This window comes from Caenorhabditis briggsae (assembly GCF_000004555.2).
Source record: "Caenorhabditis briggsae complete genome, chrX, whole genome shotgun sequence".
NCBI lineage: Eukaryota > Metazoa > Nematoda > Chromadorea > Rhabditida > Rhabditidae > Caenorhabditis > Caenorhabditis briggsae.
The window spans coordinates 9,871,976-9,886,035 of NC_013491.2; the positions used below are offsets into that span (position 1 = coordinate 9,871,976).

At 38.3% G+C, this 14,060-nt stretch overlaps 4 protein-coding genes across 4 annotated transcripts; 3 read left to right on the top strand and 1 right to left on the bottom strand.

Annotated features, from left to right (window-relative positions):
* Cbr-amt-4.2 lies at positions 1-2,757 on the top strand (the record flags this gene model as incomplete). Its single annotated transcript, XM_002644512.2, has 10 exons — positions 1-127; positions 178-267; positions 346-472; positions 831-940; positions 989-1,083; positions 1,136-1,276; positions 1,551-1,879; positions 1,930-2,095; positions 2,142-2,424; positions 2,477-2,757. The coding sequence occupies 10 exons, from the start codon at positions 1-3 to the stop codon at positions 2,755-2,757; spliced, it is 1,749 nt and encodes a 582-aa protein (XP_002644558.2).
* A 2,614-nt stretch (positions 2,758-5,371) lies between these two features.
* Cbr-amt-1 lies at positions 5,372-7,463 on the top strand (the record flags this gene model as incomplete). The annotated part of the gene is made up of 9 exons (XM_002644513.1): positions 5,372-5,498; positions 5,543-5,866; positions 5,926-6,020; positions 6,071-6,211; positions 6,279-6,607; positions 6,675-6,840; positions 6,887-6,973; positions 7,081-7,279; positions 7,327-7,463. 9 exons carry the CDS (start codon positions 5,372-5,374, stop codon positions 7,461-7,463), a joined length of 1,605 nt encoding a protein of 534 aa, XP_002644559.1.
* Positions 7,464-11,688: 4,225 nt separating this feature from the next.
* On the bottom strand, positions 11,689-11,888 carry CBG27694 (the record flags this gene model as incomplete). Its single annotated transcript, XM_045239619.1, has 2 exons — positions 11,689-11,716; positions 11,839-11,888. 2 exons carry the CDS (start codon positions 11,886-11,888, stop codon positions 11,689-11,691), a joined length of 78 nt encoding a protein of 25 aa, XP_045099534.1.
* A 148-nt stretch (positions 11,889-12,036) lies between these two features.
* CBG14497 lies at positions 12,037-13,779 on the top strand (the record flags this gene model as incomplete). Its single annotated transcript, XM_002644514.2, has 5 exons — positions 12,037-12,108; positions 12,492-12,665; positions 12,711-12,857; positions 12,976-13,117; positions 13,607-13,779. 5 exons carry the CDS (start codon positions 12,037-12,039, stop codon positions 13,777-13,779), a joined length of 708 nt encoding a protein of 235 aa, XP_002644560.2.
* Between the last annotated feature and the right edge of the window lie 281 nt (positions 13,780-14,060).

Sequence of the window (14,060 nt, forward strand, 5' to 3'; positions counted from 1 at the left end):
ATGGCAGCAGCACCTAACTATACCGCGCAGATAATAATGCTGCAACAGGAAATCGACGAAATGAAAGAGGACTTTTCTGAAAACGACAACGCATTCTTCTTGTGCTCCATGTCGCTTATCATTTTTCGTAAGTTCCAATATGAGTCAAATGACCTTTACGTTCGATCCTTATTTTAGTCATGCAGTGCGGTTTCGCGTTTCTTGAAGCAGGTGCAGTGCGTAGCAAAAACACTACCAACATTTTGATCAAAAATCTGCTGGATTCGTGTAAGTCTCTCACATTAGCAAGAATGTGACATTGAAATTTAAAATCCAGAGATCAAAATGTTGTTTTTTGTTTTCTAGGTATTGCAATCGTTGGATATTGGGCACTTGGATGGGCGCTGGCGTTTGGAGACTGCCCAAATAACACAATCGGGTTGTTCGTAGGATACTCACAGTTCTTCTTGGCCAATTTCTCAAATTATCCAAAGTGAGAATCCATGTTTAGGAATTCAAGAGATCAGCCAGATGTTTAAATTCCTAGGGAAACGCAATGTTCTCGAACGAATCTGATGTTTTGAATGTTTTCATGTAGTCATAAGAAATCAAAAGTGCAGAGAACCGAAACAATATAGTGACAAACTCAAACTGATACGAAAGCGCGTTATCATAATAAGCCTCTTTGGATTTTTCCTCGGCGATTTCCTCGGCGGCATTATCTTAATTTGAGACGATTAGTACATTCTCTCACTTGGTCTCAAAAACCCAAAGACTTCTGCAGATGAGCAACAATAGATAAAAGAAAGGATAACTATAGCGAGATTATCTCTATTTTTGTGTTTTTCCAGATTCTTCTTCCAATACGTGTTCGCCGCGACGTCAGCAACAATTGTGTCGGGAGCGGTTGCTGAGCGATGCGAATTCGCGAATTACATCACATATTGTTCGGTTATCTCAAGTTAGACCTAAACAAAACGTAGACATCAACGTATAGTTGATATTTTAGCTCTTGTCTACCCAATTCTTACCCATTGGGGATGGCATCCAAAGGGATGGATGGCTCTTGGAATCACAAGCGGAGTTGTAAACACTCATTATGACGTTAGTAAATGTGACAGTTAGCAACAAGGAAGTTTTCGTTAATTTCTTTCAGGACTTTGCCGGTTCTGGAGTTGTCCATCTTTGCGGTGGATCCATCTCGTTCTTGGCCGCATACATCATCGGTCCCAGAATTGGAAGATTCCCAGAAGACGAGGATGACGAGTCTGATGAGATTCTTGGTCACTCGGTTCCGGTGAGTAGCGATATCAAAAATTGATCAATGCGGGAGCAACGGTTAATGAATTTATTATCAGTTCAAGAAAATAGAAAATAGAAAATACTGAATCGGTGATAACAATTTTTCTAAAAATGCCCCGTTTTCATAATCGTTTGATTTTTTTGATTGTTTGATTTTGATGAGAAAACATGGAAAAATGGAGAGTCGGCATTATAATATTAAGAACATTTAAAAACGGTCTAATTGACAGTTTTTGCACTCTAAAGGAGATCAAATGTGACTTTTATAGTTCGCCGCTTTGGGAGGATTCATTTTGATGTTTGGTTTCCTTGCTTTCAACGGAGGATCCATGGCTGACATCGTAAAACCTGGAGAGGGACATATTGTTGCATTGGCAATGGTTAATACAATTCTGAGTGGGGCGTTCGCTGCGTTGACCTACCTTATTGCTCACTACTTGTACCATGGAAAATGGACCCTCCTTCTTACCATTAACGCCTGTCTCGCTGGAATGGTTTCTTCGTGTGCCGGATGTAATAAAATGGAGCCATGGGCATGTATCTTTGTTGGAGTTGGAGCTGGACTTATTTATTTAACTCTTAGCAAGGTTATGATTAGGTAATAGTGCCAAAAAAGGAAGAAAAACACTTTTCAAATACAATTTTCAGATGGAGAATCGACGATCCACTTGACGCCTTTGCTGTTCATGCTGGTGGCGGTTTCTGGGGACTCACCTCTGTTGCTATAATTGGACATGATGGAGTTGTCTACGCTATTGGAAATACTATTGGTGGTGCTACAGATGGTGGTGATCAAATTGCTCAAGCTTTTGCAGTACGATTTTTGTACGGATTCTCAGAATAAGATTTCGATTTTTCAGCAACTTGGTTGGCAATGGGTCTGCGCGTTGGCAATTGTGACATGGTCGATTCTTTGGATGTGGCCGATTTTCGGACTTTTGAAGAAGATTGGCAAACTCCGCGTGTCTGAGGAGGTTGAGATTAATGGATTGGACATTTATAAACACGGAGAATCAGCCTACCCACTTCATGCTTATGGTCATGGATGGCATGATTTTGAATCGGCACCAGATACCAAAGTAAACCATAGCAAACACCTTCCAGTGGGAAGAAAGAATCGAATCATGAGTGTTCATCCAGAAAGTACGTTGAAACTTGAATATTCATAAAACTTCAATCCATCCCCCATTTTCAGTGTCATTGGAACAGCTCGCTTCGGTATATGATAGAAGTGGAAGTGTTGGAGAAACCGATCAACCCAAAAGGCTCTTCATGAACCAAATGGAAAGAAGAAAGTCGAGAATGATAGAAGCAAATGCTTTGAGTGCACTGTATCTTGATGATAATGAAGTCCCAGAGAGAAAGAATACGAACTCAAAAACAGTTAATCTACAAGTACCTACCACTATTGTTGAAGCACCAGAGACTGAAATTTTGACTACCGAAGAAGAGAAGAAAGAATCCAACTGGATGTAATACCTGCATAATATAGAGTCGATTTTATCTTTGGTAATCTATAATTCGGTTTTTGATGAAAATTCTTCTATTTGTAATTATTTCGGATTCTTGTCCCCCTTGTATATTCTACTCATATGAAAGTTTATCTTGATTCATACTGAACAATGATTTCTTATTAAACTAAAGGTCACTCTTTATCTCTTGATAGATGTGTCAATCACAAAGAACGCAGACACAGCTAGAAAGTAACTTTTTGTAGTCATCTTCGACGTCTTCTTCACAACTTCTTAACTCTTTTTTCTCGGTATGCGACAACAAAAGGATAGATTGATAATCGTCTTGTTTGTGTTGCCTCAAAAGAATTTTTGACAGTAGAAGATATCATTTCACCTCATGACTTCTCGACCGTTTTGGTTCCGAGAAAAAAGATAGAAATTTTGACAAGATGAATTGCTTTTTTGATTGGTTCAAATTCGAACAAAGGTTAGAAAGGGATGTAAAGTACCGTTTTAAGTTATTCGATTGGTGTTGGGTTTAGATAGTTATCATCACATGAAAATTGAACGATAAGAACAAAAACAAGGAGTATTGAATGGGTATCGAAATGGAAGTAGAAGGATTAAAAAATAAGTGAAAAAGAGAAATTTTCTGTAAATTTTGAAGGTTCACAGATCAGCAGTATTTCAATGAAACTGAGCACTTTGGGGTTGTTCTCAAAGTTAAACGTTTCGGAAAAGTTGTTTGAAGCATTAGAAGAACGTATTGTGGAAGAGCATTGATCAAAAAATAAAATCACGTTTGTGTCAAAATATTTTTCTACCAACATATCAGCATGAAACATATTTAAGACGATTTAGTACACATTTTTTATTTCCGCATTCTAAGCTGATCTGATAGAATAAAGCCAACAGAAACTCACAGACTTTTTAAATCAAATCCAACTTTTCGAAAATTCAGTTATTCAAGAATTTGATAGTTTTGAAAATTTTCTGGTTTCCTCCAACAATACACAATATTCTCCTCCAGAAATCTTTGAAATGGTCAGTTTTTTTTGGAATTTTCCGAAATATGGAAAATTCTGATTTTCAAAAATTTGGAATTTCGAGGTTTCCGAAAATTTTGTATTTGAAAACACTGGAATTTTGAAATCTTCGGAAAATTCCGATTTTTGAAAATTTGAAGCTTCGGGATCTTCGGTCCGCTCATCAAAATGTCGAAGATTCCTATCTCAAAGGCGCAATAAATTGGTGCAAAATGGACTAACAGATTTCAAAAGTGCGCAGAACATTATTAAAAATAGAAAATATTTAATTTAGCTCGAGACCAAAGAAATTGTTACCGCGTGCCCTTTGACATACAGCAGTCCAAAAAGCTATAACTCGTGAAAAATTTGAATATTCCGATCGAAATATTCGAAATTTTAGAAATTGCGTTCTCAACTCCCCGTTCCAAACTCCCCTCCATGGAAATAAAACGATCGGTTTGCTGTTCGAGAACCTGTGGAATTTTAGTTGTAATTCAAATGAATACAAAAACACGCAGAAATGATTTCAAAGCGGGCGTGTACAGTTCTACTCTTCTTTCATAGGGCTCACGGTTATTTTACTCTCAGGATCTCTAACTATAATAAGATAGACAGTCCATTCTAGACTTCCATGAAAAATTTTCGTCCCAGACCGTGATTTTCCAACAAACACCATGAGTCATTAGAGGTTTAGGACAAAATGTTTTCACATCTATCCCGAGACTACTAAAATCTATTTCAAAAAAGGTTAGACTCGTTTTTTTATTTCCAAAGTAATGGGTAAATATTTTTGCAGAGTCAAAAACCATTTAGATCTAATAGTGACAAATTTGACAACATTTTGTCGTAACTGTTTGTGTCTGTTTCAAAAACTTGTCAATAGCAACACAATACGAAAATGTTGACCTTTGAAAAAAAATTTTCAAGATTTTCTTGAGGAAAATATTATTCGATCGTTGAAATTCGAATATGTTTCAAACATCATATCTCCGTTGTCTCTTCACACATTTTTCATTCAAATAAACCGGAAGGTCAAACAGTTCGAAATGTAGTCTTTGCGAAACGTCCTTCAGGTATCGTTCCAAAGTGTTTTCACAGATTTAGTGGCATGTATGATCTTGTATGCTGGCATATAATAGCAACCGACGACTATTTGTGAATGCGATTATATAAAAAAGAAAACAAAGTCGTTACTTCAGCTGAATTTTACGCAAACACCCTTACATCACCTTAAAAATGTATATAAGTCACCATATGCTGTGGAAAAATCAGTCGGGATCAAAATTTGACTAGATCCTATTCTATATATATATGAACCTGTCCTTTCACAGTGCATTCTTTTGCCCATCCATCTCTGTCGTACTTTGTGAATTGAACCGAAAAGTGACCGTGAACATCAGTGATCAAAAAGTTGTGATAACTTCTTTCTCTTCTTGACCGAAAAAAAAGTAAAGTGTAATAAAAAACCGAGAACCAGTAAGTAGCTATCATCATCATTTGACCGGCGCGAGAGAGATAAGATTACTGTATAGACAGTCCGCCCACAACTTTTTGATTCCATTGCACCCCTCGAAATAATTTCATTCGACTTTTCCAACTAAACGAAAGATGGCGGCGCCTGTGAATTTGTCGGCAGAAATTGCTAATCTTCATGCTGAAATTACGAGACTCGAGACGGGGTTCTATGAGAATGTCAACTCGTTCTTTCTCTGCTCCATGGCTCTGATCATCTTTTGTAAGTTTCAGGCATTCGTTAACGATTCAGTGTTCTCTTTTCAGTCATGCAATGCGGTTTTGCATATCTTGAAGCAGGAGCCGTCCGTAGTAAGAACACCACCAACATTCTTATAAAAAATCTTCTTGACTCTTGTATTTGCATCATCGGGTATTGGGCAATCGGATGGGCATTAGCGTATGGTGATTCTGGAGAAGGTGTGAACCTTTTCGTTGGTCACTCCCAGTTCTTTCTTTCTGGATTCTCTGACTATCCCCGATTTTTCTTCCAATACGTATTCTCTGCCACTGCGGCTACTATTGTGTCTGGCGCCGTCGCCGAACGATGCGAATTTATCACCTATGTGACGTACTGTACAGTTATTTCAAGTTGGTTGTTTTTTTCATAACTTTTAGTCTCGGGAAAGTTATTAATTGCAAAATTACAGCATTCATATACCCGATTCTTACCCATTGGGGATGGGCGGAGAGTGGATGGATGGCAAGAGGTATCACCAGTGGAATTATTGACACGAAATATGACGTAATTTGTTGACTCCACAATTACCGTAATCTCATCATTAAAGTTTATAGGATTTCGCCGGGTCTGGAGTCGTCCATCTCTGCGGGGGGTCCATTTCTTTTCTGGCCGCATGGTTTATGGGACCTAGAATCGGAAAGTTCCCTGAAAACGAGGATGACGAATCGGACGAAATTCTTGGTCACTCTGTTCCAGTACGTGTTTTAATATGTCTACAGTTACCTTTGATACCTGTCATGTTAACAACGATGGTTTTTACAGTTCACCGCTTTGGGAGGATTCATTCTGATGTTCGGTTTCTTGGCATTCAACGGAGGATCTGTTGCTAGTATTTCTCACGCCGGAGACGGACATACTGTAGCACTTGCCATGGTCAACACAATTCTCAGTGGTGCATTCGCGGCTCTCATCTACCTCGGTGTTCACTATTATAATCATGGAAAATGGACCCTTCTTTTGACAATCAACGCATGCTTGAGCGGTATGGTAGCCGCATGTGCTGGATGTAACAAAATGGAGCCATGGGCATGTATCTGGGTTGGAGTTGGAGCTGGATTGATTTACTTGGCTCTCAGTAAAATGATGATCAGGTAGGTATATCAAAACACAGAATAAAAGGAGCGGACCCAAACAAAACAAACAAAACACACTTTTCAGACTGAAGATTGATGACCCACTGGATGCCTTCGCCGTTCACGCTGGTGGTGGTTTCTGGGGACTCATGTCATCTTCAATCATCTCTCACGGAGGTGTCGTTTATGCTCTTGCTGATGCTGTGTCTGGAGCGGAGAATTCGGGAGATCACCTCTCTCAAGCTTTTGCTGTAAGAAATCGAAAACATTGATTGGTTTGATATTAATTTTTTTCAGCAACTCGGTTGGCAGATGATTTGTGCATTGGCAATTGTGGTTTGGTCAGTCTCATTCATGTTCCCAATCTTCTGGCTTCTCAAGAAGGTATGTTGGGCTACACGTGAATTATAGTACAGCAACATGTGAAGATGATATTCAGTTACTTATGTTTCTTTGTAAACCGGTTTTCTTATCAAACCAAAATGTTACAGACCGGCAAACTACGTGTCTCGGAAGAGGTCGAGATCAACGGATTGGACGTTTTCAAGCACGGAGAAATGGCCTACCCACTCAGAGCCTACGGTCATGGATGGCATGATTTTGAAAGAGCCAACAAGATCCAAGCGTTCAGTTCCAAGATCACAGTAGGAGAGGGAAAAAACACCAGAATCATGAAAATCCATCCAGAAAGTAGGGCTTCTAAATAATTTCATTTTGAAACACATGATACTTTGCAGTGTCCATTGAGCAGTTGGCATCCGTGTATGATAGAAGTGGAAACATAATTCCAATGCCAAAGAAGTCGCGTACATTGTTCACAAATCCATCGGAGAGAAAACTGTCACAGATGATATACAACGAGAATAAGATGTGATGATGATCATTAAATTTGTAAATTTCTGATTAGAAGAATAGAATTATAAATATATGTTTCGGTGTCACTTCAATGAAGTCTGTCATTCAAAATATTCATTTTTACCCTCTTGTCAAACTAGTTGCATGTATTGGACACAATTCGAAACCACCCGTACCTCATTTGAAGCTCAAAACGCCCGAATAATTAGAGAGCGTTTGGAATACTGCGCGCACGCGGTGCTTTCTGTCACTCGAAAATTGGCGCCTTTGACGGACGGAATGGGGTGCGGACGACGGCGACGATGAAAATGGAAACAGGATGCGAGTTGGCAAAATGGGGCGTGGAAGTGGGGAGTGAAGATGAAGAAGAATAAGAATAAGAAGAAAGAAAAAGAAGAAGCGAGCTTTTGTTGGGTGCGCAAGAAGCCATGGGCTTTTGTTTATTCCCCAGGGGAAATGTGAAGCACATGCGACGAATACAAAATGTGATTTTTGAGTTTTCACAACCTCCCGTTTTGTAGTTCACTATACAACCGTTAAAATGTTTTAGATCTTACGTCCCAAGGTCCTCAGTTCTCGGATTCTCCAGTTGCTCATTCAGTAGGCAAGATCTCATTGTTTTTCATTTTCTTCCTCCAGTTTTTTTCCCAGTTTTTGCCCCTATTTTTTTTCAACCGGCAGTTTCGACATTGTCTTCAAATTCAATTTTCCAGTCTTCTTTTCGTTTTCTGTTTTCCAGAGTATTTTTTCAGAGGCTCTGTTTTGTTGGCCAAGACTTACTACTATACTACAACTTTCTCATTTTTCCCCACTAAAAAAACACCAAGACCCGAATTTCCGGCGAATTGTTTCTCAATTTCCTGTCGTTGGGGCAAAAATGGAAAAGGGCTTTAAATTTGTGAGAAAATGCCAATCTAGTGCTCTAGTGGGTCACCAACAGAAAACCAATCATATCAAATTTCGAAATTGAATGCTACTCGAAAAGAAAAACGACGAAATGGTTGAAACGCGTTTCTCCTTCTCTCTCTTTCTCATTTCAGGTTACGTCAATTTTTCCTTCATTCCTATTTCTGCTGTCCTTTTTTTTCACTCGGATAAATATTGCGTATTGTCCTTCCTTTTTTTTCTGGCGAAGCTGCTTCAACATTTCACAAGAATCGAAGAAAAGGAAAAAAAAGGTCTCGAAAAAGAAAACTTACTTACCCCCAGCCAATTGTAGTTATTCAACACACTACATCAACTTCTTTCTTTTTTCTTTCTTTTTCTATTTTCTTCCCATTTTCTTTTTTCTCTTCTTTCCCGTCTATGCTCATTTTTTGTTGCTCATTTTTCGAAAGACGGACCCTTCAAATGATCCACAGACTACCTCCTCAGAATCTTGTCTTGTCTTGTTGAATCTGCTACAAATGCTAATAAGAGATTTCTATTGAAACATTGTGCTATTGTCCTGCTTCTGAAGAGCTGCCGAAAAGTGCACTTGGCTTGAAATCGGATTGCATGACAGAAGAGTGTATAAGACGAAGAGACGCAGAGAAAAATCAAATTTCTTGCCTTACTTAGGGAGTTCCTTGATTTTTGTCGGGGAAAAAAGAGTCGACAGCTGAAGAACGTCTTCTTTTAAGACCTAATGCGGCTTGTCGCGCCTCGTCAACCTGCCACAACTCATCTTGACTTCTCAAATTTCGTTCGTCCATATCCCATTGCAATTTGCATAATACGCATCTTGCCCGTCAATTCGCATTCTACCATGACGGGTCAGGCCTTGCGCAATTCATATTTTTCTATTTGCTCTCAAACCGTCTTTTCTTTTGGACTGTCAGTGAAGGGAGCTAGTACTGAATTCAGCTACTTTTTTTTCTTGTTTTTTATGTGGGCTTAGTTCTAGGCAAGCTGGAATGTTATTGAAGAGTTATTGAAGAGTTAGATGGGACGGGATGTATTTTAATTTATTGGAAAATAAAGTTGATACTTCACAAAGTGGTTTATTTTCAATTTACAACTTTTCCAATCTGCATCGTAACCTTCAATGCACTGAAATTTTAAGCTAGCCTAAAATAATGTTGATTGGACCCTGTCAATTGTATTGATATCAATGGTTTTTCAGAAAGTTACCCAGTCAAAACTAGAAATAGAGGTTTAAAGCAAACAAAAAGAAAATGAGCCATGGTTCTCCTTGGAGCGCACCCGTTCTTCTTGGACCGCAACCTTCTTGTGTTCGCTAGACCAATTTGGCTTTCCGCGAGCATATGTCGCATATTTTGGCCAGGGTGTTGGTGCCAATCAATAATATGCATGTGTTGACGCGTGTCTGTTGGATGCGCGAGAGCTTGTGTATATGTATGCATATGCGTATGTGGTGCGGTGTGTGACGAGCGGCCACCCTCGCTTCCCGTTTTCTTCCCTCCCTTTCCCGCGACCTCCTCTTTTGTGCATAACCCTATTTCTGCATATTTTGCCTTATTCCCTGCTTTGTCTACATTTTTATATCCCTTTCTTGTGTGGTCTCATCCTTCAAGACAGCTTGATACATATCTTTTTTGTTTGGAAGTGGTTTGTGTTTGGAAGAATCTTCCCAGATCCAGCTATTTTTCTAGTGGTTTATGTATACCAGACTTTAACAGGAAGAGTTTCCACCCTTCATGTCATTCGAATACATCCTCATCCTCATTTTGCTTCTTTTTTCTTTTTTCTCACGGAGACCAGAAAAGAAGTCCTGAGCTTCCTGCTCTTCCCATTTCTTTTCATACGCTCCACTTTGAAGAATGTGATGAGCACTAATGATGAGCGGAAAGAAGCTAGACATACACTGTGTATCTTCAATTATTAGAAATCCGGAGATGATGAGGAGCACGAAAAGGAAACATTTAGTGTTTCCGTATGTGTCTAGCCCATTTGTGCTCTTTCTCCAAAACAACAACACTTTTTTGGTACGGATGGGCAAAAAAACTTGTTGAGGCTCAAAAATGTTACTGCAACACAAAAACACTCGAGCACTCTGAAAAAAAGTCGTCCAAGGTTTTTAGAATTTCAAATTCTTAATTAGATCTACCGTGCATGCTCCGATTCTCAATAATTGCACTTTGAGCACAATTATCTTGATTTTTAGAAGTGCTATCAAAATGTGTCAATTGATAGAATGTTGGTGATATTATGGCAAACATTTTATCGTAGACAAACTTGTGTTATCTCTTTTAGACATTGAGATAATTGAGCTTACAAGTATAAGATAACCTTTTATTAGAGGGGTCTTCTATTATGTCTGTCATAATGCCAGTAACATTTTATACGTTAACAGATCCTAAATAATTAATGAGAAAATTGAAATAATTGAGCTTGAAATGTAATTGCAGTATCGCGGTCTATTAGAGCTACTACAGTTTTTTTTTTAATTTCTGAAAACACTACATATTTTTTTCCAATATTTCTTCACATATCTTAACTAAATCCAGTCGGTACAAATAGTTATATACCATAAATCATTATATTTTCTGTCATTTTTCCCTGTCATAAAAATACGCCTTTAATCCATATAAGTTTGGATTTATGTACTCATCCTGTTCAAATTCTCCTAATGTGGAGATGTTATTCTAGTTTCGGCTTCAGACATCTTTTCGTATGAAGTACGTTGTACTTCTGTGGCTTAGGATCTGTAGTTGTCTTTAATTTCAGTCTGTAAAAAGTAAATAGCGATTTTCAGCTTCCAAAACTGTGAACTTTGAAATGAATTTCATTGAATATCCTAAAATTATGTGCACTTTTTGAAAACTGCAATTTGGCATGCAGTCACTCTCGTCTTTCTGTCTTTCTCGTGCCAACTTTCAACTCGAATTTCAAATTTTCCATTCCCACCTGCTCATAAATTTTTGAAAACCTTCCCTCCAACGCTTTCTGTCTGCCTCTTCTACCTCAATCCTCCTTTTTCTTCATACCACACTCCAAAAAAACTTTCTCTTCCAGATATGGAAGACGAAGACCGACCGTCGAGAAAACCACAAATTGTTGTGAGTTTCAGCATATATTAGTCTTGGTGGTTAGAACGCCTAAGCTAATTTTAACACAATAATTTTGTTGCGTTGTTGTGATGACTCGTACGCGTTTTCTTATCACAGTACTATCAGTTTTCTGACTCACAGCGCTTCTCTAACAATATTGTTGGGTCAATGTATACCTACACTCTCGCAAAAATCAGTATCGCTCGACGTGTTGCATTGCTTCTTTTCCGTTCCTCTGCCACACTCTCATCCTTATTTTTTTGTTCGTTCGGCTATTTTTCTTTTCTGTTCCTCTTTTTTCTGCCTATCTAATTTTTGCTTTGCCGTTCCGTTTTCGTCAGCTTTTTTGGGCTCAGTGCTGGGTGTTTTTGTTGTGTCTCACTTTTGACATTTCGCATCAACCCTTCCGCTGAAAAAATGAAGAAAACAGCAGAACAAAAAATCCACTTCATCGGTTTTTCTTTTTGTGGTGTCGTAGAACCCTTCTTGAATTTTTTATCGTGTTTAAAAACGCTACTGTTGCTTCACAGTAGATGTAACTTTTCTTGAAAAACAAATTGTTATTATTTTCAGCTCTGGTTGGAAGGAAGATTTGAAAATATGATGAATGGGCGGGCCGTAAGGTCCGTTCTAATACGCAACAATCGGCAGGAGAACGGATCTGTGGACCATGTGAGTTACCTGTTTTTGGAAAGCAATCCACAGTTGAAAACTTCCATAAAAAATAGTTTCGTAGACTATGACGCAATTCATTAAAACTACAAAAATCGTTTTTATAATTTTCGAATCAATCGGGAAAATTTTTTTGAATTTTTTTTCGTTATAGAAGTTGAAAAAAACGTCATTCAAATTTGCTGTTTTACACCGAAAACGCGACTTTTTGGTACTAAAACTGATATTATTCTGCTGAAACTGGCGAGCGGATTCAAGAATTTTCAGAAGTGCCTAGATAAGCTATGTTTGAAAAATTCTGAAATTTTTATCAAAATCTGAATTCACAAAGTGTTGAGTTTCCTTTGTTAGTTTTTCTTCTTCTTCAAAACTTTAATTTCCAGGTCCCGCGCTCCATACAATTCGACGAGAGTTCCGAAGAATACAGATGCTTGTGCAATTGCTTTCATGTCAAGACGGGTGCCTTCATAATCGGTTGTGCACATGTTCTAATGATCCTCTTCTTCCTTATACATAGTCTATTCGTTTATTTCCAACACGACGGAAGGTTACAGCAGGTTTGACTCAATTATAGTTCTTTTCCATCCAAAATATCATTTTAGGCTCGAGGTGTGAAAGAAAACTATGTGTTCGGCTCCTTCCTCGCTGAGATGATCGGTCTCGGTTTGGGTATTTTTGCAGTCTTCCTTCTTTTTGTTGCATTATCTCGAAACTCAGCTCTACTGGTGGTACCACATCTTGTTATGCAGGTATGTGTTGTTTTTTGGTTTTTTGTTTGGAGGAAAAACACCTAGTCCCAAAAAATCCAATTTGTATGCCAGTCGGGCTCATTTTGAAAATGGAAGCTCATCCGCTCTCTAATTTCAGGTTATTGCCATTCTCTGCTTCATTTTGGTGTTGGTTAGTGGAACGATAGCATTGTGCACGGATTCAGCGGTTTTCTATCGACTAATAAACGCGGCACCGTTCATGGAACATCCCAATAATAACACAGTGGCTTTGGATACCGGTTAGTTTTAAGTTATACACACCGATGGCTCGATATTTGAATTTCCGGAAAATTGAACACCTGTGAATATACAAACACATATTTTTCAGTTCATCTTCGTTCATTTTGACCAATTTCAGGGGTATAAATACAAAAAAGAAGGGGAGGGTGTAAAACAGACCTAGATTGAAAACTTTGTATTCACAGAATTTTTAGAAAACTCAGATTTCACAGCTATTTTCCAACGGGCTCGAAAAAGATGTCTTTCAGAGATTGACAAATAACTCGAAGCCTAGTAATTATGAAAAACTCTATGAATGCCAAGTTTTTAATCCAGGTCTGTTTTACACCGTTTTAAATGTTTTACACCGTCTGAAATGTGGATCAAAAACTAGACAGGCGAGCGCCAGAATCCTAAAAATGGTCAAAGTGACCGAAAATCAACTGAAAAATATTTTTTTGTAAATCATATTGGCCGATCCAGTGAATTGAACCTATAACTTTTTACAGGAACCATGGTTCGAATCTACTCCCTCATGATTGTCTATGCAATCTCCTTAGCTCTGGAGTTCTGGTTTATTGTTGTCATCTACAACTGCAACAGATACCTAGACGAGCGCAGTGACTACATGAAATACTGTCTAGCATTCAGCACACCCATGAAGACCCTCTCAGCCAGATAGACTCTCAAAATATAGATATCGATTTTTTAATGTTTACTTTTGCTTGGTACGTTTCTCTAGTGCTGAATCGTAGCCTATTTTTCACGGTTTATAAATGTAAATCTCGCTAATTTTTCTTTAGTTTTACGCTTAAAATCCCCCTATTTTGTAACTGTGTCATTTTCACTAGCCAAAGTGTCTTCTTTCCCCCATGGATACGTCTAACTGAGCATTTACCTCCCTAGCCTTTATAATTTTTCACTTGCTCAGAGTTTTTATTTTGAACTTGTTCTTTCACTTTT